General features: G+C 51.2%; 9 protein-coding genes and 1 non-coding gene across 10 annotated transcripts; 5 read left to right on the forward strand and 5 right to left on the reverse strand.

Annotated features, from left to right (window-relative positions):
• Positions 1–118: 118 nt before the first annotated feature.
• LTR84_000423 (uncharacterized protein) lies at positions 119–529 on the reverse strand (the record flags this gene model as incomplete). The annotated part of the gene is made up of 2 exons (XM_064844054.1): positions 119–431; positions 525–529. 2 exons carry the CDS (start codon positions 527–529, stop codon positions 119–121), a joined length of 318 nt encoding a protein of 105 aa, XP_064711914.1.
• Positions 530–1,921: 1,392 nt separating this feature from the next.
• Positions 1,922–2,505, reverse strand: LTR84_000424 (uncharacterized protein; the record flags this gene model as incomplete). The annotated part of the gene is made up of 2 exons (XM_064844055.1): positions 1,922–2,074; positions 2,140–2,505. 2 exons carry the CDS (start codon positions 2,503–2,505, stop codon positions 1,922–1,924), a joined length of 519 nt encoding a protein of 172 aa, XP_064711915.1.
• A 1,054-nt stretch (positions 2,506–3,559) lies between these two features.
• LTR84_000425 (uncharacterized protein) lies at positions 3,560–5,509 on the forward strand (the record flags this gene model as incomplete). Its single annotated transcript, XM_064844056.1, has 3 exons — positions 3,560–4,356; positions 4,419–5,309; positions 5,371–5,509. 3 exons carry the CDS (start codon positions 3,560–3,562, stop codon positions 5,507–5,509), a joined length of 1,827 nt encoding a protein of 608 aa, XP_064711916.1.
• Positions 5,510–5,796: 287 nt separating this feature from the next.
• LTR84_000426 (uncharacterized protein) lies at positions 5,797–6,717 on the reverse strand (the record flags this gene model as incomplete). The annotated part of the gene is made up of 1 exon (XM_064844057.1): positions 5,797–6,717. One exon carries the CDS (start codon positions 6,715–6,717, stop codon positions 5,797–5,799), a length of 921 nt encoding a protein of 306 aa, XP_064711917.1.
• A 1,377-nt stretch (positions 6,718–8,094) lies between these two features.
• Positions 8,095–9,414, reverse strand: LTR84_000427 (uncharacterized protein; the record flags this gene model as incomplete). Its single annotated transcript, XM_064844058.1, has 4 exons — positions 8,095–8,729; positions 8,780–8,913; positions 8,966–9,247; positions 9,329–9,414. The coding sequence occupies 4 exons, from the start codon at positions 9,412–9,414 to the stop codon at positions 8,095–8,097; spliced, it is 1,137 nt and encodes a 378-aa protein (XP_064711918.1).
• A 1,661-nt stretch (positions 9,415–11,075) lies between these two features.
• Positions 11,076–12,815, forward strand: LTR84_000428 (uncharacterized protein; the record flags this gene model as incomplete). The annotated part of the gene is made up of 3 exons (XM_064844059.1): positions 11,076–11,510; positions 11,568–11,764; positions 11,819–12,815. The coding sequence occupies 3 exons, from the start codon at positions 11,076–11,078 to the stop codon at positions 12,813–12,815; spliced, it is 1,629 nt and encodes a 542-aa protein (XP_064711919.1).
• Positions 12,816–14,082: 1,267 nt separating this feature from the next.
• On the forward strand, positions 14,083–15,438 carry LTR84_000429 (uncharacterized protein; the record flags this gene model as incomplete). The annotated part of the gene is made up of 1 exon (XM_064844060.1): positions 14,083–15,438. The coding sequence occupies one exon, from the start codon at positions 14,083–14,085 to the stop codon at positions 15,436–15,438; it is 1,356 nt and encodes a 451-aa protein (XP_064711920.1).
• A 609-nt stretch (positions 15,439–16,047) lies between these two features.
• Positions 16,048–16,118, forward strand: LTR84_000430. The gene has a single exon. It is a non-coding gene; the product is annotated as a tRNA-Gly (tRNA).
• A 391-nt stretch (positions 16,119–16,509) lies between these two features.
• On the reverse strand, positions 16,510–18,425 carry LTR84_000431 (uncharacterized protein; the record flags this gene model as incomplete). The annotated part of the gene is made up of 4 exons (XM_064844061.1): positions 16,510–16,845; positions 16,911–17,669; positions 17,724–18,092; positions 18,150–18,425. The coding sequence occupies 4 exons, from the start codon at positions 18,423–18,425 to the stop codon at positions 16,510–16,512; spliced, it is 1,740 nt and encodes a 579-aa protein (XP_064711921.1).
• A 5,242-nt stretch (positions 18,426–23,667) lies between these two features.
• On the forward strand, positions 23,668–25,076 carry LTR84_000432 (uncharacterized protein; the record flags this gene model as incomplete). Its single annotated transcript, XM_064844062.1, has 4 exons — positions 23,668–23,809; positions 23,863–24,131; positions 24,388–24,999; positions 25,056–25,076. The coding sequence occupies 4 exons, from the start codon at positions 23,668–23,670 to the stop codon at positions 25,074–25,076; spliced, it is 1,044 nt and encodes a 347-aa protein (XP_064711922.1).
• Between the last annotated feature and the right edge of the window lie 126 nt (positions 25,077–25,202).

Below are 25,202 nucleotides of genomic sequence, written 5' to 3' on the forward strand. Positions count from 1 at the left end.
GACTGATTCAACACTGACATCTATAGCCAGCTGGCATTGGTTGCTGACCCAGTCCATACCCGCCACCATAGACGTTCTCCGCCGCCATTCGCATATTCATTGGCATCATTCTATCCTTTCATTGCTCTGTGACATCTGGTTTTTCCGTCGCAAACTTGATGTTGAAATATGTATCCTCCATTGCCATCTTCTTACATTTCTGCTCCTTCTCCTCATTCCACCAACTTGGTAGGACGTCAGCGCGTTTAGCACGAACGAGAAAGTCGTCAAACACAGGCATTGGGGCCTTCTCGCCATAGATTCCGTGTTCATGCTGATCCCACGTGAAATTATCGTCGCAGCGGAGGCGGAAGCTATCAGTAAGCAATTGGTAGGCCTTGGTCTCGTCCGGACTTTCACGGAAGAAATCTCTGAGTGCGGGATGAATCAACCTGTTTGTTGTGGTCGGTCGTGTGCATCCAGCCTTGTGCTGTGGCCAGTCCGTCGCCTGGAATTCTTTATTGCATCATATTAGACAAGCAAACCCCATGTATGTGTGTGGGCAAACCTTTGGAGCAGTATGAAACTTTCTTGCAGCGACCGCATCTTTTCAAATTGCACCCAGCTGGCACATCGACCTGGGATTTACTGCAAACCTTGCACGATGCGGGCTCGACCACTACATTCGAAGGGTCTGACATTCTTCTGGGCTGTTCCGAATGTGATCGGTGTTGAAGGAAATTTCTCTCTGTGGACTACAGAGGACGAAAAGAAGGATCAGCCAAGATTTCGCTTTGAGGAACTGCCGCCCCCCCTTCCCCCTTGGTATTATGATCCGAACTGTTGCCAGTGTCTGACCAAGGTGGTTCCTTGATGTAGTGGACACTAGAGAGGTTCACCAGAGAAGCAAAGGGAATAACTATTCGTCGGACTGTATCTGAAATGTATGGGTCAGATTGCTAACGAAGTTGACTACGAATAGTCCTATCTAGCGTAACGACTGTGTATATATAATGTCCCCTAAGTTGTCCATGCGTCCATGTGTCCATGGGGACATGGCAACATGGTGACCATTATTTCCTTTCCTGGAGGGTCCATGTCACGTGACATCGCCTTGCACAGCCCCGTAGGTATAGTTGCTTTCCTGGCCCTCTGGTGCCTGCAGGTCATGACCATTTTATTGACCTTCGTAACACTTGGGACCACGATGGAATCACTCACCTGAATAGCCTTCCTTCCTGTCCAGTGTCCCTTGTTGCTCGAACGGCCTCGGTTGGAAGCTTGCAGTCTGCTTCCCTGGTGGTCGGACGGGAATGACAAGATGGGAAACTTGACTCGACGCGTGGACGACCTTCTGTAGATTGCCAATACCCTTCTTCTCCCTTGATATCCTAGCAAGCGGTTGAGGGCAGCTGTGATGGTCTGGTGAGGAGTACTAGACTTATCTTATCGACTGGGCAGCGAGCCCTTAAGTACCAGTTTGCTTTGCAGGGCGTGCACGATCTGGCTTTCATTTCAAGTAAAGATTCCCCCAATCCGTGTTTTGTGTCATGGATTGGCGACTCTCTTTGTTTCCCTCCTAGCTCTGCGGCCTTCCAATGGGATATCTGCAACTTCACTTCAGGAGCAAACAGTACCTTGTCTCGGATTGGGCAGGGATAGGCAGGCGACTTGGAATGAGCGGCTCACGACGTGCAAAAAACGACTGAAAAAAGGTCTGTGGTAAAAGATTCCTGAGAACATGCATGTCGCAAGTGGCTTGCTGGGTGGTTAAACATGCCAATCTGGCAGATATCATTACTCTTGAGCGTATCGTCCGACATGGCGATGTTGTATATATGTACATAGTTTGCAGCATGACCTTTGTTGGCTGCGTAGGACATGGAGAAGCTGGAAAAGGACTGCTCGGCTTGGGGAGGATCTGACCGTCCCATGGGAGTCATCAAAACTCTCCAAATGCCGATAATGCAAACATCAGTCCAAAGCTGATCTTGAAAGCGACGTTGTCGTTGATGGCACTCCGGAGGTTGATGCCTTTTACATAGCGCTGCACACGCTCAACGGGAATCACATTGTATCCTTTCCGAGCAGCAACCTGGAGAAGAGTCAGCTTACTCTGCCTTGTTGAGCGGACTTTGAGCTGACTTGTCAGCAACATACCTGTGAAAGTACAATCCCCAGGCCGATTAACAGAGTGAGACTGGTCGAAAACGCGCTGACCAGGACACCTGTACCCAGACCCAGTATCGCGCCGAGACTGATTTGTTTGACTGCAGCCGGGTTCAAGGTCCTTCCATCCCTGGTCAGAGGTGTTTTGGCATCGCGTGAATGTGTGTAGGGAGAGCTGCTGAAAGAGGCCGAGTCTGATGGTGGACTATATGGGGAGGTGTCGAGACGAACGACACCGCGAGGTTGCAGGAACGGCACGGATATCGAAAGTCCGAAGGCGATGAGAACTGGTCTGGAGAGTATTCCCTGGGACAATGGGCGAGATATCGCAGGGCGGAGGGCAGTTCGGAGTAGCATGTTAACGATGGCAGGAGAGGTTGGAGTTGGGAGTGGTGGTGTAGAGTGCTTTTCTTTGTTGCAGCCGTAAATCGTACTTCAGGTGACGCGTTTCTTGCTCTTTGAGACTGATTCCAAGGTTCGACTTATGACGCTGTTCACATCCAACGGCGTTGTTGGTATGGAGGAAGGAAGATAGGCGAGGTGGAAGGAACGCAGTTGAGGGTCGGCGCCCATGATGTCATTGATCGGCTTTGGACTCAGCCCGTGGGGCCGCGCTAGACAAGCCTATTGCTTGTCGCCTAAGCAGAGAAGAGTGACCGCCGTGGCACCTAACAAGAGCATCCATGGCGATGGTTAGGTAGCCTCGGTGCTGCTACTCTAGGTACCTAAGGTACATGATAGCCCTGAGGCTATTAGGTGCCCAACTGCTTGTAAAAAACGTCTTTGGCGATATCCTTCTGTGAAAACAGGTTGACAGCACTGTCCACCATATTGCTACTGACTTTCTGATCATCTCGTCACGTCTAAACCCACCATCTAAGTCGGACTACAATTTGGTGCCAACGGGCTTACCAGATGCTTTGAAATTGATGTTTGTCGATTCAACCCTTCATCCCTGGAGCCTAGTTAGTGGGCATCGTACCCGAGAGGCCAGTCTATCGCCAATGAAATATTTATCGTAGCCAGCGGCTGCGAGTGGCCGTCTTCGTATTGTCTTTCCGGCGAGCCAACACGACAGTAAATCTTAGCATACACGGATGAGGACAATGTCCCACCACCACCGGAAACTCGACGGGCTGATTTCGCGGAGTCCACCCCAGCGCCACTGTTCAACCCTGTCGTTGTGGTGCTTTCCCGGGTCCGGGGAAAGGGGGTATTCCCGAGTACCAATCCTTCAATCTCTGATTAGTGGAACTATATATCAATCGAAGGGACGTCCTTCAGACCGACAGTGGTAGGTGTCTTGTGCTTCTCCTGTGTATACGCTCTTGAGTCAAAGTATTTCAGCTTCGCAAACCACTGCGTGCCCAATACTAGCATTCAGAGCTTAGTTCTTCCCCTCCCCACAAGCATGGGCTCCATGGCTCCTGAACTGCTGAACGGCACCTCTCACCATGCCCAGAATCCCGTCGAGGTTCCGTTATTGATCGTAGGGGCCGGGCCAGCGGGTGCTTCTCTGGCTTCCTTCCTCTCACAACCACCATACTCGATGACTGGACTCATGATCTCCGCTGCATCGACAACATCTCAGACCCCGCGCGCACATATCACCAATCCAGCCGCTTTCGAATGTCTACGAGACATCGATCTGGAGCAGACGTGTCTAGAGCAATCTGTTCAAGGCGATTGCATGGTGCATACGCGATGGTGCCATGACATGACTGGTGAGGAGTACGGTCGGATCTACTCGTGGGGTAACGACCCTAAGCGACGTGGCGAATACGAAGCTGCAAGCCCCTGCAATCACGTGGATCTGCCCCAGACCGTCTTTGAACCAATCGTGGTACAAAGGGCAGCTGCACAAGGCTGGGACGTCCGGTTTCGAACCAGTCTAATCGAATTCGAGAGGGAAGCCGATGGTCGGATTCTCAGTCGTCTGAGGGATGAACTCACAAAGACGGAATATACCGTTCGGTCCAAATATCTGTTTGGCGCCGATGGTGCTAGGAGTCAAATCATCCGCCAGTTACAGATTCCCATGATAAAGAAACCTGGTCAAGGACTGGCACTCAATGTGCTGGTCAAGGTGGATCTGAGTGAATTTGTTGAGGCGAGGAAAGGGAATCTGCATTGGGTTTTCCAACCGGACCAGGAATATCCAGACTTTGCTTGGAGTGGCTTGATCAGAATGGTGAAACCATGGAACGAGTACGTACTGCCTTGACAAACCATGAGACTACTCTCTTCACAGATGCTAACCCTCAAAATAGGTGGATGTTCATCCTATTTCCCAAACCCGGTACTGAATTCAAAGAACCCACACATGAACAATACCTCCAGCGATGTAAACAGATTGTCGGTCGTGACGACCTCCCTATCGAGATCCTCGACATCTCCAAGTGGAACATCAACGAGATCGTGGCTCAATATTACTCTGACGGCAACATCTTCTGCTTGGGCGATGCAGTACACAGACATCCACCATTCAACGGCCTGGGCTCCAATACTTGCATCCAGGATGCATTCAACCTGGCGTGGAAGATCAAATACGTCGATCAAGGCCTGGCTTCACCTTCTCTGTTGGAAAGCTTCAGCGTCGAGCGACAGCCTGTGGGTCTCGGCATCGTGACACGTGCGAACCAAGGCATCCGTGATCACATGCCAGTCTGGAAGGAAATGGGGCTGATGGAAGAGACACCCGAGGAACGGATGAAAATCGTCAACAGTCTCAAGACCGCTACCCCAGAGGCTCGCGAGCGGCGGAAGAGAGTTAACGCCGCCATCGAAGGCACCAGTCACGAATTCCACGGCATTGGTGTGGAGATGAATCACCAGTATGACTCAAGCGCCGTATATCTCGATGATGAGATCAAGGCAGGTAGACCGAAGCCTGAGTGGCCTGAAGATGCTGTCCTCCACCACCGTGTCAGCACGTACCCCGGACATAGATTGCCCCACGCGTGGCTGAACAAGACCATGCCGCTCAAGAAGCAAATCTCCACCATCGATCTCGCCGGACATGGACGATTCTCGCTCTTGACGGGAATCGGGGGCGAGAAATGGGTCGAAGCCGCCGAGAAAGTCGGCAAGGAGTTGGGTCTCGAGATCAACGCCCACACCATTGGTTGGGGACAGGAATGGGTGGATGTCTACAGAGACTGGTAAGTCGATCGAAAACCCCTTCCAGCGTTGAGCCATGTGCTGACTTGAATGCGTTATCAGGGAGCGTAGACAAGAGATCGAAGAAGACGGCTGCATCCTCGTACGGCCCGATCGATTCATCGCCTGGCGGTCATTCAGCGTGCTCGAAGATTGTGAGAGCAAGTTGCGCACGGTGCTCAAGAGCGTACTTGGTTTGTGAAGGTTTTGATGTGCGATGTCTTGAATCGCTGTTTTATCAGAAGCCCAATTGTCAAGGGAGTACAGGCGTTTGCACATAAGGGCTCCCACACCGTGCTTGTTTGTGTATGACTATCGAGGCTGAAGCCAGGATTCATTCCTCCCGAATGTCCTCCCGAACCCGCATCGGGTTTCAGGGCATTAGTCTGTGGAACGATTAAATTACTTGAGTATCATATAGCGCTGGCATGGATCTACATCTTGGATCTACATGGATCTGTCCACCAGATATTGTATAGTCTTCTCCGCCTACACTGGTGTGAACAATGTTTCTGCCATCTCTTCGATACCCAGTGGCTGTCTACCTAACAACTTCTCGAGCAGGGGATCGACCACCTCGGCTTCCCCCTGAGCCAATCCGTCATGCCAACCCGCCCAGCTCTCCAGGACCCAAAAGGCGTCTTCGGGAAGACTCTTCTTCTCGAACTTGTGATACGTCTCCGCTTCCTCCTTGCCGACCAATCGCACCTCGGCCTTCCTCCCCGTGTGGCGTTCCCAAAGCTTGGCCACGTCTTTGATGGTAGTTGCCCTGGGACCAGTCAGGCGCAACGTCTGCCCGACATATCTCTGATAATCGGCGAGGATCCTCGCGGTGCCCTCGCCGAGGTCGTCCCAGGTGACCCAGGCGACCGGCCCGTCGTTGGGTATGACGAAGCTCAGAGCACTCTGATCGCCCTTGCTGAACTGCTTGGGTTGATAGCCGGCATAAAGCCACCAACTCTCGGCGTAGATGCCCTCCCGGATCACGATGTACTGCAATCCGCTCTGAGACAAGTACTCGATGGTCTTGATGTGGGCCTGTTGGACACCGGCGACGGACTGCAGGCCAGTCTCGCCACCAAACATCAGGCTCGTGTAGATGATGGTCTTGACGCCCGAGGCTTTGGCCGCGTCGATCGCTTTCTTGTGGTGAAGCCAGCGGTCGACGGCTGGTGATGGGAACGACACCAAGAAGAGCGCGTCGGCTCCTTTGAACGACGATGCCAGGGACTCGGGTGACGTGAAATCGCCTCTCCGGATTTCGATGCCCGCATTCTTCGCTCTCGACGAGACATGGTCAGGGTTGCTCGAAGAGATGATCAGTTCAGACGGTGGGATCAGGTTTAGATCGAGTATGGAACTCAGCACCCGCGAGCCCAGATTGCCGTTGCTGCCCGTAAGGACGAGCATAACTATCCTCTGGCTTGTTGATATCTGGTTGCGACCAATCGTTTACTTGCTTTGTATGTTTCGCCACCACTTCGGCTTAATCTGTGACTGAATGAAAGTGACTCTTGATTTGTTGAGGTTGCCCTCTCAGCGAGAGATTCAAATTGATCTGCTCTTTTTATATGGCTTAGTACTCCTCGCACATTTGTCAACTTGAGCCTCACGTACCATGTTCCACAGAGTTTGATAGTATCATTTCTTGGTCGCCTGGAGATAAAGATGCCGATTACCGAAGGATGACGTTATTTCGACCTCCGCGGCATTTGCACATCACCAATTGCCAGGTAAGGACATTAATAAGAGTATCGGGATCATGCCTGTGTGGCTACTGTAGATACGATTCTGTTTCGAAAAATTCAGCTCACTTATGTCCATAGGCACCATTACCATCTGTGAATATTTGAATTGGGCAACCTTGGACGAGGCGCGATGGGTAGCCTGAGGCTGCCAACATTAAGGGGCCTGCCACAAGGGGGACCTCGGGCTTTCTCCGAGCGAGCGAAGGCTTTGAGGAGTGCCCAGGACGCCACGGAGTCCATCTGGGATTCACAGGAAGTTCGCACTCAACTACAGAGCACACCGGGTGGTTAACGCCTCGCACCAATAACTGTTGTCTAGGCTCGCGGCTCGACGGAAGGTGAGATTTTAGAGCGGCAGACTCACACATTTGTCGATCGGTCGACTAGTGTGGACGATATTACCGTTGACTTTGTCCGAAATTCGAAAGTTTTATTTACCCGCAAAGAACAACGTTTCATCTGGAGTCGTGTATCGCTGCTTGGCGATGCGCCACCAATCTTCCGCGAGGATGGAGGGGAGGGTTCGACGACTCGACCCAGACTAGAATTGAGTAGGTCACAAGTTGTGCTCGTTTCCCTTTTACCCGGTTCCGATTACGAGTAGGAAAGTGAACATCATAGCAGCCGTCAAGGTCAATCAAATTATCTGTGCGAACACGACGATGTCCTGATTGCAAGGTTTGCTCACACAGATGTCCAGGCGAAGAAATGAGTCCATGTTCCCATTCCATAGCCACCGACGAGCATTGATTTCCGACCATGCCAAAGCCATGTACTCGTACCATGATGGAATACTATTTACCACAGATTGTAGAATGAAAACTGTCCCTCCCAAATTCTCCTTGTGGATATCGTCAAAATGAACAGAATCTAAAGTCTATGCTGGCATCATCATCATTCCACCTGCACACTCTGGAGAAGATTAATCATCCTCCAGAGTGTATGATTTTACAATATAATTCGCAGACTGTTGCTCTGCTGTGTTGTAGTTTGTGAATTTCAAATCCGCGAACGTGTTCATTCCTCATCGGTGCATATCTCAACGTTTGTCCATCTCCATGTGCTCGACGGTAAATGTGACATCTCTTCGAATCTCGTTCACGGCTCGGTCGTAGCGACCGGAGCTGGTGGAAGAGCCATCTCCATGGACAACATCCAGTCCTCCTCGCTCAAGTTCTTGTTCCGAAGTTGTTACCATCGACTTGCTGATGGGGTATGTGTCCAAGTCCAGATCATACTCCTTGGAAAAATCCAAGTTCGTGTTGCGTGAAGGTTTGACAGAGTGATTACCCCAATTGTTCGTGTTTCCCTGAGAGGTGGGCTTCGTACCCTTTCTGCTGGTGCCGATCTTGGACAAGATGGGGAAGATCTCACGGAGGAAAACCCATATTCCAGGTAGCGTTGTGACGTAGACGGCAACCGAAGCTTCGCGAAAGTACCAATTCATGTAGACATATGATATGAGCGATGGGACGAGACAGTATATTGCTCGCAAAACTGCAGCGATGATGACGAAGGTTCCCATGCCAAAAATGACACCAAGGATACCCTTTTGCTGGAGAGAAAGGCGGGCATTGAGCACTGGAGGTATACCGATCGCGAGGATCATGATGTCGGTAGAGATGTTGAAGACCGCATTGACGATCTGGTAATACTCGTAGGACGAACATTGTGCTGCAAGGTATGGTCAATAACGTTTCAAGAAGGAGCATTTGGACACCAACCGTTCGTGGGTGGGACAGCCCAATATTGAGAGAGAGGTCGACAGATGAGGAACAACGCCAGCTCGTCACCAATAAATGCCAACACCACCCAAATCATCACGCCGTTGAGCAATTTTCGCGCTCGGAGGCCATCACTGTTCGAATCTTGTCAGCTTGAGACACCGGATGTGTTGGTGGTACTCATACGTGATTCTGGTGTACAGTATGAGCATGGCAGCTTTCATGCTCCAAATGGTGAGTAGCATAGCATGCTCCGATACAAAGACCCATTTGCTTCCATGCACACGTTGTCTTATGATTTCGGGGGTGAGGGCTGCTTCTTCTTCTGCCGTCATCAAGTTGGACCCTCCTCCAGTTGCCATTTCATTGAATGAAATGCATAAAATTGTATACGCGAAAAGACCAAAGGCGATGAAGCCATCATCCAGTTGAAGGCCTCTGATCCCAACTCGTCGGATTTTCGAATATCTGTGACATGTCCAAATTAAATTTCGAACACAGCAAAATCGGTATTGAAATTGGCGTTGACCTCCAGGGCACGGAACTCACAATCGCAGTACAATGAATAGAGCACCGACACTGTATAGACTCCATGATTCTGGCACGAAGCCCGGGTTTGGGGATTGGGTGGACATTGTTTTGACAGATGCAGGTGTGATGGGCAGGGGGAGTTTGGTTTGGGAGCACCAGGAATATAACGTCCGAACTTACATTTAACTCTCGTGCTCAGGCCCTTGAACATTGACTAAGTACCGCAGGACCCTCATCATTGCACTATTGAGTTCAATGCACCCGAAATAATGGAGCCTCCAACCCTTGATCCTTTGCAGACGACCTGGGACGGACTTAAAACATGGTGACCCATTGAACCAGGTCCATTGTCACTGCAACCTCGACCATGCAGCGAGAGCGTGGAAGGGAGACCGATACGCGGCACCCACATGGATGGTACTGTTGTCTCGAGATGGAAATCTTCCGTCCCAGGAGAGTGGTGGGGAAGTTGAAAAACTCTGATAAACGGTCGCCATGTACAGATCTGAATAAGCTCACCATCGGAATCGGGTAGTCAAAGTCATTCCAACAAAGTGGTTAGAATATCAGCTGGTCGCATCACAATGCAGGTACCAGTACGTAAGGGAAAACAGGGTATGCTCAATTCGCCTCGGAACAGTAGCTTCGCCGAGATTCATTCGCGATCGTTTGCCCCTCTTGGTGGGGATGTCAGACGAAGCGACGGACACATGTCTCGGTTTGGGAACTGTGAAGAAGCTCGAGAGCAATCCAGAGCAATGGTCGTGATGGCCGTCAGACCCTTGTGGAGTGATGAAATGGGGTTTGGGAAAATTTCAAAGCTTGCTGATGTGTAGGAGCGGAGCGGGAGTGTGCGAGCCGGCGGGTAGGTTTGATGAAAGAGGTTCTCCAGGGATAATAATACTACACCAGCAGTCGGAGAATAACCTTACACGGAGGGGCTCCAATTCATGAACCATTCAAATTCGAGAATACTCGTACTCAAACGAAGTCATGGAATTTGGAAATGTGAGGAGTCTGTCGAATGAGGGATGAACGTTGATGCACGCAAGACTACGTTGGCCCACCCCCTGTGCCCTCGCCACTCACCTACTACGAGTAGCACCAGTTCGGTCTCTTGGCGTAATTGATAGCACCACCCAGATCCGCCAATCTCCAACGGGCACTCCCCAATAGAGTTGTTCCAGGTGGCTCCATTTGCTGCATTCCGACAGTTTGCTCACAGATGCCGGTGTCAATCACCCGAGAAAGCGTACGGCTGATTTTCCCTGCCAAAGCTTAGGCCCCTAGGTAGGTTTCCGGGCACGTAGCTGGGCCCAATCCCTTTCAATCCCGGGCACGCCTAACAATGTCACATGCAAAGTACTCGTACGGTGCAGTGCAGTGTAGAGCCCTTGAAGCGCAGACTGAACCACCACCGGCAATGCCAAGATGAACCATCGGCTATTCCCTGTATGGCAAAGATGAAGGTCCATCTTTGAGCCTCCCTGGTCCGTTTAGCGTCGATGGTGTTTCGCTGACAGATTCCACTTCCACGTTGCTTTTCACTGCTGTCCCTTCACAACCAGTTAGCCTCATCAAAAAGGTTGAGTGAGACGTGGTCAGGTAACATGGAATCCCGGTCAAGTTCCACGCATCCAGAGCAGACCCTGCGTGCCGATCCTTCCTCTTTCGCGTCTTGATATATCATTCATAATGTAGGCATTTCCGTTCTTCTGTTGTTCTTTCTTGGAGCCATTATTTATCCCCATCGCCGTTGTCCACCATGTCCGAGGTCAAGCAACCAGTTCAAGATCAGGAGTCGGCAGCTTCTTCCACAGCGCCACCCGAGGATGGCGTTCTTATCAATGCCTCTGGACACGTCCAAGAGCTCCAGAGAAACTTTTCTCTCTTGTCACTAGCTGGTGTAGGACTTGTCGTCGGCAATGTCTGGCCGGCAATCGGTGGATCCATTCTGGTCGCCATCTTCAACGGTGGCCCTCCCGGCGTGCTCTATGAATTTATCCTCGTCTCGGTCTTCTACTGGACCGTCGCAGCCTCAATCGCAGAGCTGGCCTCTGCGATTCCTTCCTCCGCCGGTGTCTATCACTGGGCCAGTGTCACCCCGGGCAAGAAATGGGGACGCGTCGTAGGATTCTATGCCGGCTGGTGGAACGCGCTGGCCTGGATCCTCGGTGCCGCCTCAATGACCGCCATCTTTGTACGTCCAACCATTCGGAAAGTTGTTACCCATTCAGAGCTAACCGTTCAACTATAGTCCAACACGGTGGTGCAGATGTATGCCCTGAAGCACCCAGATTTCACCGCCGAGGCCTGGCACGTCTTTGTGACCTACGTCATCACGACTTGGATCGCATGCACGTTGGTGTGCCTCTTCAACAACGCCATGCCCTACCTGAATCAAATCGGCATTTTCTTTATTCTTGCCGGCTTCATCATTACAATCGTCGTGTGGTTCGTACTACCTGATTGCTGATTTGACCATACTCAAGCTAACGTGACCTCTAGCGCCGTGATGCCTGGCCGCGGTGGCCGCCCTGGTCATGCAACCAATGCTTTTGTGTGGAAAGACTGGACCGCCGATATTGGATACCCAAGCGGATTCGTCTTCGTCGCTGGCATGCTCAACGGTGCTTTTAGCGTGGGAACACCCGATACCACTACTCATCTAGCTGAAGAAATCCCCTACCCACAACGAAACGTCCCGATCGCCATCTTTTGCCAGGTGAGCATCGGTTTCGTGACTGGCTTGACCTACCTGATCGCTATCATGTACGCCATCAACGATTACGACGCCCTCTTCCTTTCGCCCTATCCCATCGCCGAGATATACCGACAAGCGACCGGCTCCGCAGACGGTGCTATTGGCCTGTTGTCGTTGGTCATGATCTGTATCGGCATCTGTGTGGTCGGACTGTACATTACCAGCGGACGAACGCTGTGGGCTTTATCCCGCGATGGTGCTCTTCCATTCCCTCGGATTTTCAGCAAAGTCTCGCAACGATTCAACATGCCACTCAACGCGACTGTCACAGTGGCGATCGTGGTCACCATTCTCGGAGCCATCTATGTTGGCAGCACTACAGCTTTTAATGCCTTTGTCGGTTCCTTTGTGTTGTTGTCCTCATCATCCTATGTCGCAGCAATTCTGCCCAACCTTGTGACCGGTCGCAAGAATATCGAGGTCTATGGTCCCTTCGAACTCAAAGGATGGAAGGGCTTCGCGCTTAATGGTATCGCGTGCGCTTACATGATCGTTTGGTTCGTCATCTACTCTTTCCCATTCGCCTTGCCCACCGACGCCAAGACGATGAATTACGCTGCCTTGTTGTGGGGAGGCTTCACTATTCTTGTGTCTGCGTGGTGGTTCTTGGGTGCAAGGCGCAGTTACGAAGGTCCGCCGATGGTCAGGGATGGAGGACGTGCCACCTTGGCCGATACTGTGAAGCAGGTTGACCCAAAGGTTCATCGGGTCAGAAGTGTTGCGTCTGGCAGTGTGGAATAGTATAACGTGTGTTTGAGATTCACATTCAGAATCCGGGGGCCTTATTCTGCCCTAATCGTACCTTGAGCAGTTTAGAAAGATTTGAACGAGAGCATTGCATAAAACGCTTTCATGGCAGTTTCACGAAATTCTACTGCACATTGGACCACCGTCAGTGAACGCATATACTCCCAGGTTGAGCAGCCAAGAATTGGCCCGGGATGTTGTGTTGATGATGCAGCAAGTCAGTTCGCCCGTAAGATGCTATCATGATCATCAATTTCGCAGTAGTCGCTACTGAACAGTTGATGCAAAGGAACAACATGAACGGTGCTGATCTCTTGAAGGATCCTTTACCCGGCCCGGCTCTCTTGGTAAATCAGGTGCAGGTTCTTCCGGGGTGCCATGCGTCATGTCAAATTTCTATGATCTCGGGTTGATTATTTGTCCCTCTCACGAGAAGTCCTGACATGGACAAGTAGATACATGCTTACGGATGCCTCAAGTGCCCGATCCAACTTCCATCCGGATGCTCAGGTGTGTACTAATGCCTCAGCGGTGTATGGTCTGTACTCACAATGGAGGTGAGTGCATTGGTGGTCTGACTGCACCACGAAACGTACCCCGGGATGCGCCTAAATTTAAATCTCAATCCCCACCACGTTTAAAAACAACAACATACCTCCGCGGCCAGCTCTTCATTCCCATTCTCTCAATCCCTCACACACGTTCAGTGCATCGCTTCACATTGTGCGGCTTATCGGCCTTGACATATATTGGTGCTTCCTCATGATAACGAAGACATGGAGCATCGTCGCATCTGTTTGGATACCTAAGTATCCTTATCTTGTCGACTCCTAATGAGGAATCTCATGCTTTGTCATATGTGAGCATACCGCGAGGGGCCGAGCAGTACGGTGGCCCAAGTGGTGAAATAGTTGGTGGAAATCGGCCACTAAAGTGACTAACAGATGAATTGACATTCCGCGGAGCTTGCACTCAAACCCCAAAGCCTCCAGCAAAGAATCAATTGACACCACCGACCGCATACTCTAATGGCGGCGGCCTCTTGCCTTTTGCCATGGCGCGCTGTCTCCTTCGTATGCGCTTTTAATGTTAATGTGGCCTGACGAACCTCCAAATTGTTACGTACACAACGCACCGGCCATTTCGGCCCCCGTTTCTCCCTACTGCCATAGAGCCTCGTACCGTTGAGTATATATAGTCTCCAGGCATTTGACCAGATCACCTATGCGATGTCTCTCACCACTCCACAGTTCGTCAAGATATGCTTGCACGCCTCGCTACCACTCGAGCCATCACATCTGCCGCAAGTAGCGCCAGAGCCATCCAAGAAAGAACCATCACTGCAGCGATTACATCAGTCAACAGCAACTCATTCTTCCACTCATCACCACCCAAGATGGGATTGACTCCTGAACAAGAGGCCATCGTAAAGTCAACAGCCCCCGTCCTCGCACAGCATGGCGCCGCCATCACAACCCATTTCTACAAACGAATGCTCACCAACAACCCGGAACTCCGAAATATCTTCAATGCCGCCCACCAGAATACCGGAACACAACCCGCCGCCCTCGCCCACGCCGTGTGGGCATATGCCGAAAACATCGACAACCTCGGTGCATTGACGACGGCTGTCTCTCGCATCGGACACAAACACGCCAGTCTAGGCATTACTCCAGACCACTATCCCATTGTTGGCGAGAACCTCTTGGCATCCCTCAAGGAGGTCCTGGGTGATGCCATCACAGATCCCATTGTCGACGCCTGGGCCGCCGCCTACCAACAGCTCGCCGACATCTTCATCAACTTCGAGCGTGATCTGTACCAGAAGGCCAAGCAGACCCCTGGAGGCTGGAACGGCTGGCGCAAATTCCGCGTCGCGAAGAAAGTCCCCGAAAGTGATGAGATCGTCTCGTTCTATCTCGAGCCTCTCGACGCTGGGGACCTCCCGCCCTTTGTGTCCGGGCAGTACATCTCGGTCAGAGTGTGGGTGCCCGAATTGGAAGTCTATCAGCCTCGCCAGTACAGCCTGTCTGACGTCCCTGACGGGAAACACTTCCGGATCTCGGTGAAGCGAGAGGATGGCGTGGGTGCCCAGCAGCCCGCGGGACGCATATCCAATGTCCTGCACCAGGACACGCCCGAAGGCGCCGAGATCGACGTCAGCAACCCGTACGGCGACTTCACACTGGACACAGAAACCGACGTGCCGGCCGTGCTCATCAGCGGCGGCGTCGGCCTGACGCCCATGATCTCGATGCTCGGCACGCTGGTCGAGAGCGCCAAGACGCGCCAGGTCGTCTTCGTCCACGGCGCGCGCAGCGGCAAAGTCCACGCCATGAAGAAGTATCTCTCGCACATCATCAAGGAGAACCCGCAGGTGTCCAAGGCCGTGTTTTACGAGTCCGTCAGTCAAGACACGGACCAACAGGGTGTCGACTATGACTATGAAGGCCGCATCGACCTGCCCGCCATCAAGGACCAGGTGTTGCTGCCCGACGCAAACTATTACCTGTGTGGCCCCATTCCGTTCATGCAGGCCCATCAGAAGACGCTCGAGGGCCTCGGTGTGCCGTCCGAGAGGATCCATTCTGAGGTGTTTGGGTCGGGGATCGCGTAGATGTGTTTGGCATAGATGCTCAGAAGTATGAGTGAGGGTCAAGCATATGTGTATATGGCGCTTTCCTTTCGTCGGTCATGCCATGGTTGTTACATACTGTAGAAATATACCGGCTGTGGTATCTAGATATTGCTCAATGTTACGAGGTGGATTTAGTTGTCAATGAATTGTATAATTTCCTAGAATCCAACACCGTATCACAGGTGCTGGCCTCATGTCGGTCGGTAGCGGAATAATTTGCAACCAACAATGCATTACATTTTCGATGACATTTGGATCCCCTGGAAAGGGCAACCTGTTTGCAGTGAGCATGATCTCGATCTCTGTTTTTTTCCAGAGCCTGTGACCGATGAGTTCCACCAAGTTGAGTAGCACAATATGTTTGATTTGCTAGCATCCAAGCGAATGGACCCCTGTGGTGGTGCTGGTGAAGGCACGACGCTGAGGGAAGTTTAGGTAGACCTTAGGTTGGTGATGATGAAGCCTGGCTAGGTGGTAACCGCCCCGCGATGGATTTTGTATGCTCCCGCAACGCCACTTTGTCATTGCAGGACATATTTTTTATCTCCGAAATTTGCACTCAATCAATCACCCACATCCTGATTGAAAGCATCAGTGGTTTAGTGGTAAAATCCATCGTTGCCATCGATGGGCCCCGTGTTCGATTCACGGCTGATGCACATTTTTTGTCAAATTTTTGCAGACAGTTTTTTTTGGGTGTGTTCATTGTTTGGAACAATTTGTGTGAGCCGTCGAGTGTGTGGACGGATGATCCCATCTTTCATCAACAACTCACACACAATAAAGAGCTCGAGGCATTGAGGAGCTTGACCTCGCCGTCATTAACTTGTCACACATAGTATACTGCCCGAGAGCTCATCACCAAAATGTGCTTCTATTTCTTCAATAGAGTCGCACTGAGGACCATCCATTTATTCAATTGCAATCGCTTATGATTCTGCTCTCCATGATATAAAATTGTCATTTCGCAGATCGGTAGGTAATGTATATATCTGTATCTGAACAAGAATAAAGGCCCAAGTGAAACCCGTCATTATCCCATCTCGCCCTCTACAACTTAGCCCCAGCTTTACGCCTGGCCTCACGGTCCTTATCTCTGAGCAGACGCCGCAGAATCTTGCCCGAGGGACTCTTGGGAATGACATCGATGAATTCAATCCCACCGGCGAGCCACTTGTGCCGGGCCTTCTCCTTCTCGATGTACTTGCTGATGCTGCGTTTGACGGCGGCGTCGCTCTCCTCCAGGCCCACGGAAGTCGACTTCACGATGTACGCCTTGGGGAGCTCGCCTGCTCGGTCGTCCTGCACGGGGATGACGGCACAGTCGGCGACGGCGGGGTGGTTGAGGAGGCTGGCTTCGAGCTCGGCCGGTGCGACCTGGAGGCCCTGTGTGGATTGGGGTCAGATGTTGGGGAAAACAATCATGGGGAGAGAGTCGGGTTGGAACTTACCTTGACCTTGATCAACTCCTTTATCCGGTCCACCACCCAGATGTGTTCATTGCCACTCGGCGATTTGCGGATCTCGACCTCGTCGCCCGTCCGCATGAATCGACCCTCGGGCATGTCGACGAACGTTTCTTTGGTGGCCTTTTCGTTCTTGAGATATCCCAGGACGATGCTGGGCGACTTGACCAGGAGCTCTCCGGGTTGATTGTACCCCGTGATTTCGTTTCCTTCGGCGCTCATGATCTTGGCCTCATAGCCCGGGATCAAGCAGCCGGACGAACCGAACCAGATATCGTCAGGCGTCGTGGAGCACACCACGGTACAGGTCTCGGTGAGGCCGTAACCCTGGCGGACCTGCCACGAGGGAAACTGGACGGAGAGTTCCTCGGCGGTCTCCTTGCCCAGGGGTGCGGCGCCGGTAAAGATCTGCTTGACGCTCGACAGGTCGAATTTCTTCAAGATCTGAGGGTTCTTGACCATGGCGATGATGATCGGCGGGACGATGTACAGGGTGTTGATCTTGTACTTCTCGATCGATGTCAGGTAGTTTTGAAGGTCGAACTTGGGCAGGATGATCACACGGTCTCCACGATATGTCGAGGCGTGGCAGATGACGATCAGACCGTAGATGTGTGATTGAGGGAGGAGACCGAGTGCGACATCTTGGTACCCGGGCTTGATCTTGTCACGGCCGATCCTGTCGTACACGGATATTTGAACCGTATTGGCGATCACGTTGCGGTGAGAAATCATCACTCCTTTCTACCTCAAAGTTAGCAGGAGTGGACGACTCGTTTGCAGGGAAATGAAACATACCGGTAGGCCCGAAGTGCCACTTGAATAGCATAGGAATGCGGTTTGTCGGGCGCCTTGGCCTTTGGTCCACTTCACAGGCTCGATGGCGGGTGCGGTTTCGCCCTGCTTCATGAGTTGTGAGAGGGTTTTGAATTCTTTCGGGTATTCTCCATCGCCCGGTACTTCGCAGATGAAGACCTTGTCCTTGGAGATGCCGGATTTCTCTGCGGCTTCCAATGCGACGGGCAGTAGTGGAAGGACGGTAAAGAGGAATTTGGCGCCCGAGTTTGTTAATTGATGCCGTAGTTCATCGGCGTTGTATGCGGCGTTGGCCGGCGACGAGACACCGTTGAGACGATGGATTGCCCACGACAGCGACATGATGTCGATCTGGGCCGGTCAGCGACTTGATTTCCCACTTTTGCACTAGACGTCGATCGGGCTTACTGTGTTGAGCGCAAAGACGCCGACAACCTTGTCATACTCGGTGCCCTCGTTCACCTTCCACCCAAACTCCTGGGCCAGTGCCCGAGACAGCTTTTCAACATGGTCCCGTTGTTGAGTCGCACCTATCGATCTCCCACTCAAAGCGCAGGTGTAGGTATCCCACGATTCGGAATAGGGCCGTCTTCCATATTGCTCGTCCAGCATAAAGTCGCATATCGGGACGTCATCGGGGATCTCTGGGAGTTTTGGCACCCATTTCTCGGGGTAGAAGACCATGATTACCGCGCGGTGAGAGGGAGAAGATTGAGAAGATCGCAGAACAGACCGTGGTATTTAGCCAGAGACCACCAACAAAAGTCCTTCGAAAACCAAAAAACAGCCCGCGTGCGTGAGGATATGGGAAACCTCCACCGGAAGTAGGGAAAAAAGAGCTGATGCAACTCGAACCAGGGAGATGCAAGCTGGGAAAGATAACTGGAAATCGAAACCCTGGGATGGCGGAGTAAACTCGCACACCATTCGTTCAATTTACCCGAGGTACAAGAAAGTCCCATGGGGTGAGCGTGGGCGTCTCCATAATCGAATTCCCGTGCTGAGCACCGACCGGGAGCTTTACTGCAGCTGGTAAGCCGCTGTGTCGCCTAGAAGCCATTAGTGGTGAACAATCGTTGGACTGCACCAATGAACCAAGCTCCATTCTGCTAGCCCACCGGCCCCGACTTGGAGCCTCGGACGTCGGAAGACGTCAACTCTTGGGGTATGTCTTCCGATGCCGTACTCGTACCAAGGCTGATGAATAACAAATTTAGGTACTCGTACGCCCAGGGTCGTAATTCCGTAGGAAATAATGAAGCATTGGGTGTTGTTGCGACAAGGAAAACACCTAGACCGGGCGATGGTGAACTGTCAACTACAGGGACAATTTCGAGGTTACTCCAATCCCCGCAGTTCGAGAAGCACGTCGGTTCATTTACAATAATGTCATAATGCCGGATGTGGCGTTTCTCGTGTGACTTGAAATCTTCACGAAGCAAACCCAATCCAAACTCAGACAGCCTTGTAAGCTGAAATTCCGCGTTTTGGACGATTTGTTGAGCACTGCGAATGTTCAAGTCGATTGGTGCTATGGGAGAGTCTTGGAGCCATGTAATTTACAAGGATTTTCTGTATCATGGTACAACTGGTTGGCGTTGTTGATGTTAGCTACAAATGCTCGATTGTGGTTGGTGGCCGGTGGCATTCACCCGGCGATTTTTCGGTTGACATTGGTCAGCAAAGCCAATATTCTCGATGTCGGCCCGAACAGTTGTGGAATACACCGTGATGTTGTAGTACAATAACCGAGAGAGACCCTTCACGGTAGGTCCCCCCAGAGAAAGCGTTTCTTGTTGAGATTTGTGCAGTGGTACATCATACGAAGGCAGAGAGATCCTCCAAAGGGATACTCTGTAACGGTCGGACGCTGACGTGAACCGGGCGTTAGTGCCATGCTGATATCATTCATGGGCATGCAGCATGAAGAGCATAGCGAAGCCAATTGCGGAACACGTCTCAGCGGACAGAAAGATGACACTTTTCTTCTGTTTTCGAAATTCGACTGTGGCTCATGTATTGCATCTGGTCGATTTGGCATTCGATCATCTCAACCTGGTAGTGGTGTCCCAGACCCATCGATAAATCAGAAACCGGCCATCTTCCATCATACGTAAGCACTGATATAGATCGAGAAGAATATGCAGACATCAAAGTATCAAGTTTGTGTTGGTCAGCCTTTAGCAGGCGCTCAAGGACAAGTTAAAGAATCCAAAGACAGAAATGCTGACCAAGTATTGAGCCAGTGACAGTCGACGAAGGTCCTGTCCTAACAACTGGACATGGATGAAAGTATCATCTGTCAAAAAGGCCAGGTGTATTGACAATATTAAATAGGTCCTCTGGAAAGCTTCCAGGTTCGAAGCATGCTCAACACCTCGCAGTCGAGTGACATACAAAATCTAGTCCACTATTCGGATAGATGAGACGTGCGTTGACCTAGTTGCCTTAGATAAGAGTGACTCTTATAAGTGAGACGAAGTCATGTCGTATATAGAGGCGAGCTCGAGGTGTTGGGGGTGATAGGTTTACTTCAACCTGACTCAGCCTCGTAGCCTTATGGAGTGTGAAGCCCGTAGATGTGAGCAAGACTCAAAAATCTCAATTGAACGGAGAAGCTCATCACGAGAACTCCGACGGCACGAGTCGAGGGCATTGCTACTGAATGCCACATATTGCGATGAGTCCTCACTAGATCCCACGGTATGCAGGGGGTGTGGGGAGGCAATGAAATGAAATGAGGGATGGAACCGCAATCAAAGAGAAGTGCGCTTGGAGAGTCGAGAAACTCGAGTGTGGCGGAGCACGCAGCCCGGAGCACGATCTCCGATTGCTGAAAAGGGTTCGACTCACGTGAAAATGACGTCGTTGTTGGAGATCAAACACTGCATCGGCTTTGGGATCTTCGCAATCTCATCTTCCCCGAAATAAGATTGAGACTCTTGAAACACGCCAGCAGATTTGCCCCATGAAACAAACACGAAATGGACATTCGATGGATCCCTTTTGGTGCTTCCACCTCGTGTTCAGGGATTGTCTCTCTCGATTATTGATACTATTTTCGACTCGTTACCGCCGTGGTGCGAAGGAGGTAGATGAGAACTTGTCGCTTAGCGTGGTCAAGTTCTGAATTTGGACGAATGCACTCTATTATGCATTTTTGGTAGCTGCGACACCTACTGGATGGCCGGTGCCCTTGTAAGCAGTCTTGTACGGATAGCGAAGAAGGTAATGAATTGGGGAGGTTGGTTGCTGCAGCCTTTTGACTTTGTACCCGAGTTAGAGGCTTGGAGATTGGTCTAGGCATGGCCAGCGGATGTGTAATCCCCTACCTAACCAAAGCTGTCGCTCGAGTTAGTGCATCATGCAATGCAGGTCAAAATGCCCCAATGCATGTTGACCAAGTTATCATGCTTGTTGCGATAACGCAATCGACTCTGACATTGGGATACTATCAAGCCTGAGTTCTATCCAAAAAAAAAGTTGACGAATCTTGCTTGACTCGGAAAGGTCACCACTGATTTCCCCGCACCTTGAGTTGCACAATCGAGGCCTGAGGTTGGTGACCTCCGCACCATGGTGGAAGTGTAATGAGAGACCTAACCAGTAGAAGATGCCGCAGCTCATGCAAGCGAACCACTGAGCCTACGATATACAAAACAAGCAGGAACAATGTCTGGCAATGCGAGAACTTATGAGTCTGGTGAAGTGGCACGATCACCAGATCTTTTATGGCACATCACATACTAGCATCGCATGATGATGGCAGTTGGGAGGTGAGAGAAGGATGCAGCCCAAGAGGACAGCGACCGGAGAATAGTTCCGCCTGGAGGGTCTGGAGAACGAGTTATGTGATACGGGGGAGAGTATGATTGAGATGTCGTTATTAATTGGGCGGGTTGGGTAACGAGATTTGGAAGGAGCGGTCGCTTGCCTATAGAGATGCTCGGTATCCGCAGTTGTAGCTTGTCAAGCAACTCGAAAAGCAAGAAACCATGCATGCTGTGTCTCTTTAAGCGACAAGACTTAAGTGACACTGCAGACGCCACACGTTTGTACGGATAGCCGTGCAACAAGTGGCATGGGTTGCCGCACACTATTGGTTCGGTACCTAAAGAAAAACACACTTGGAAGAGTTGCATGCAGCCGGGCCTGGTGCAGCAGTTGAGATAACAGCATTGGAGAGCCGTGTCGAGACGTACTTATGATAGGGTTTCAGGGTCTCGAAAAGCACAGATGATTCGAGCACAACGGCTGGGATAGGACTCGGTCTCGCACAATATTTCCATAGATCGACGAGCCTTGCAGACGAGGGAAGAGGGGATCTGGTTGTGCAAGACACGCCAGCAGTGATAGAGCAGTGTTTGCCACTTGGAGAGTGAAAAGAAGATAAACTTCAAGCTCGGGCAAACAACATAATACAAATACCAATCTCCCTCGGCACGTGGTCCCGTAATTTGATCAGTTATGTGTTGCCGCAAATTTGGAGACAGTGACATATTGTAAGTTGTAAACAATCACCTCGTCATGGTAGTGGCAGTGGCAGATTGAATCATCGGGATTTCCACCACAACACTGATTATTTGTTGAAGCGGAGTAGGAGGTGGTGCAGAGATAGGGAGTGGCAAAGCTGGAAGGGAAGGAGCAACGGGAGCAACGGTGATGAATGCCGTCACTACTTGCGAAGTAATAACCCAAGGCTCTCTCATGACACGGGCAAAGACAAGCGTTTCTTGGTGCCTTGCGGGCGGAACACTGACCCAGTCCCTCAAGGTCCCAACGAATGGCCAGTGGCTGTAGATCTGGAGTTATTCCCAATCCATGCTAGACCACCCTTGAACCATCCTGGTCATTGCGCGTCCGACAAGGGTGCTACTTTCCACTCCGAGCTGTCTAGTGAACCCTCGTAAAAGCTCTATTCATCACTTTCCCATTTTCTTGTTCAACTCCACCCATATCTTTTTTCTGTTTGCCTTCAGATCTGGGCGAGCACCATCCAAGCTGGCATCTTGATCCATATACTCCATAAATCCACATTTCCATATTCCAGATCCACTGCCATTCTGCCGCTTCATCTGCAACTCGTTGAAATTTCCACGAGCTGGTGCATGTGGTCCATCATCATCACCGTGTTACCCACGGAGCAGGAGCACTCATCATCGTACTCATCTCTCGTCTCTCGTCTCTCCAGTGTCCGTCCATGTTGATCTCAATCACCCCCAGTCGTGGCAGGAGGACATTATTCCCACACTAGTTAGTCAGTAGTCCTTCCTTCACAGCGGCTTTCCTTGAATCAGTGCATTTCCTCCCCATTCACCCATCCTCATTGGTGACACAGCTCCCCAGCAGCTGGTCTTGTTCTTGTTCTTCCTCTCACCTGCCTGTCGCTTGCCCACTGTTCCTTCCCTCTACTCTACGCATCACCACAGCACACAAACTCCACCTTCTGTTCCTTTTTGCTTTTGTCTTCTGTCGACATTACACCTCCATGCAACAATCTTCCGCATCTTGTACTCATATCCCATCCATCACTCACTAGATACTCGATACCATTCAACCGCGATTTCCACTCCTTCCCATCTACTGGTCAGTCCTTCGCGCCTCATGTCGCCGCATGCTTCTCTACGAAGTGCTCGTCTTTCAGAATAGTGGATCGGAGTCTGAACTCCTCAACCTACCGTGCAGTGCAGTCTTTGCCTCTTCACTGAGTCAATTCTCGGCACCACGAATTTCACCATCACTATCACAGAGAACTGCTGAAGCATCAGCCTCTTCCGATCGTGCATGAAACGCAAATCAGAGTCACGCCTGCATTCGCCAACACTCACACCCCCTCACAAGATTCCAATCCAGTGAAAAGCATACTCATGCACTCTTGATCTGAGCTATCTTGAATCTTCAAGAGGCAGGGTCCCAGTTCCTCAATATGGCCATCTACACCCATCCCCGATCCTGCAGGACACCCGCCATCTTATATGCCATCCTCCATTTATTCCTGGCTTCACAAGTCCATGGGCTTGCCATCTCCTATTGTTCACCGGAGAACAATGCTGGCTCATTTCCAGCTTGTGAGTGTCGACCCGGTTCCCTGATTAGATCCAAAGGTTAACCACGTTCACAGACAACTATATCTACCAATCCAACGGAGAGTGTCAGACACATTGTGGAGGTGACTATGCCTTTGCTGTGATCCAAGGACTCAATTGTTGGTGCTCCAACTACATACCATCAGACCAAGTCAGCACATATGACTGCAATCAAGCATGTCCTGGCTTCCCAGACGAATGGTGTGGCTCGACCGATGCTGGTCTATATGGATATTTCGCACTGGGCTCCATTACACCTCTGGGTACCTCTGCTGGATCTGCTGCTTCCAAGACTTCATCCTCGGTAAGTCATTTTCTATCCACGTTGCATCTGTAATTTTCTCTTCCGTCTTCCACGAGCAACTGTCCATCCTAGCTCTGATAACCCGGGATGTCCCTAGACTTCCGATGAGGATAGCCAGACGACTTTTGCCAGTGAAACCTCATTGGTTTCTTCAAACTCTCCAGTATGAAGTCATCCAATTTCCCTGATTAGCTCCAAACCCCTAGCAATTCACACTTCGCCATTGTGCTTGTGAGTTCCAGCTGACCACAGACAGACTTTTATATCCACCACTCGAGATTCCTCATCAATCACATCTTCCGGCCCAGCATCATCACCGACGGAAGTCTACACGAGCGTCACCACGGTGACTGGGGAAGTGCGCACCGTCATCATCACACCAAGTCCCACAGCCACTGCTGAGGGTACACTCGGACAATCATCTACTGGAGACGGTGGCGGCGGCGTCAACACGGGGAAAGTGGTCGGCATAGTACTCGGAGTTGTCCTCGGATTATGTGCACTCATAGGAATTGCGGTTTGGCTCTGGTTCAGACGGCGGCGTCAAAGCCGAGACCAGGCTTCGGGCACGGAGAGTACCTTTACCAACAATCACGGCGAAAAGTCACCGTCGAACAACGTCCCATCGCGGCAAGTTAGTCAACTGTCGTCCTCGGGTTTGCTGGGAAACAAGGCACCTCGACTCAATATAGCAGGAATTCCACCGGGCAATGATCCGAGAAGCGCCGACCCCTCGTCGTCTGCATTTGATCGGAGAAGCTTGGGGACGGATCAAAGGCTCAATCCATATGCCTTGTATATTCACGACGAGGCCCGCCATAGCGACGTGTCTCTGCAGGACAATCAAGACTATTCGCGACAGTTAAGGGTAGGTCTTTGCTCCCGGTGTGTCTGATTGTCTCAATTGTGCTAACCATTATCCAGGTTGCGAATCCGGACCCTTGAGACCTGAATCATGTCGCATATTATCTTGAATCACCAATATCGCTCAAAGAATCGAGCATTAATCACGGCCAGCTAATGAGAAGATGAAATACAAGGGGAGCCTCCAAGGCTAACCATCACATTCGC

Source organism: Exophiala bonariae (assembly GCF_035927105.1).
Source record: "Exophiala bonariae strain CCFEE 5792 chromosome Unknown scaffold_1, whole genome shotgun sequence".
Lineage (NCBI taxonomy): Eukaryota > Fungi > Ascomycota > Eurotiomycetes > Chaetothyriales > Herpotrichiellaceae > Exophiala > Exophiala bonariae.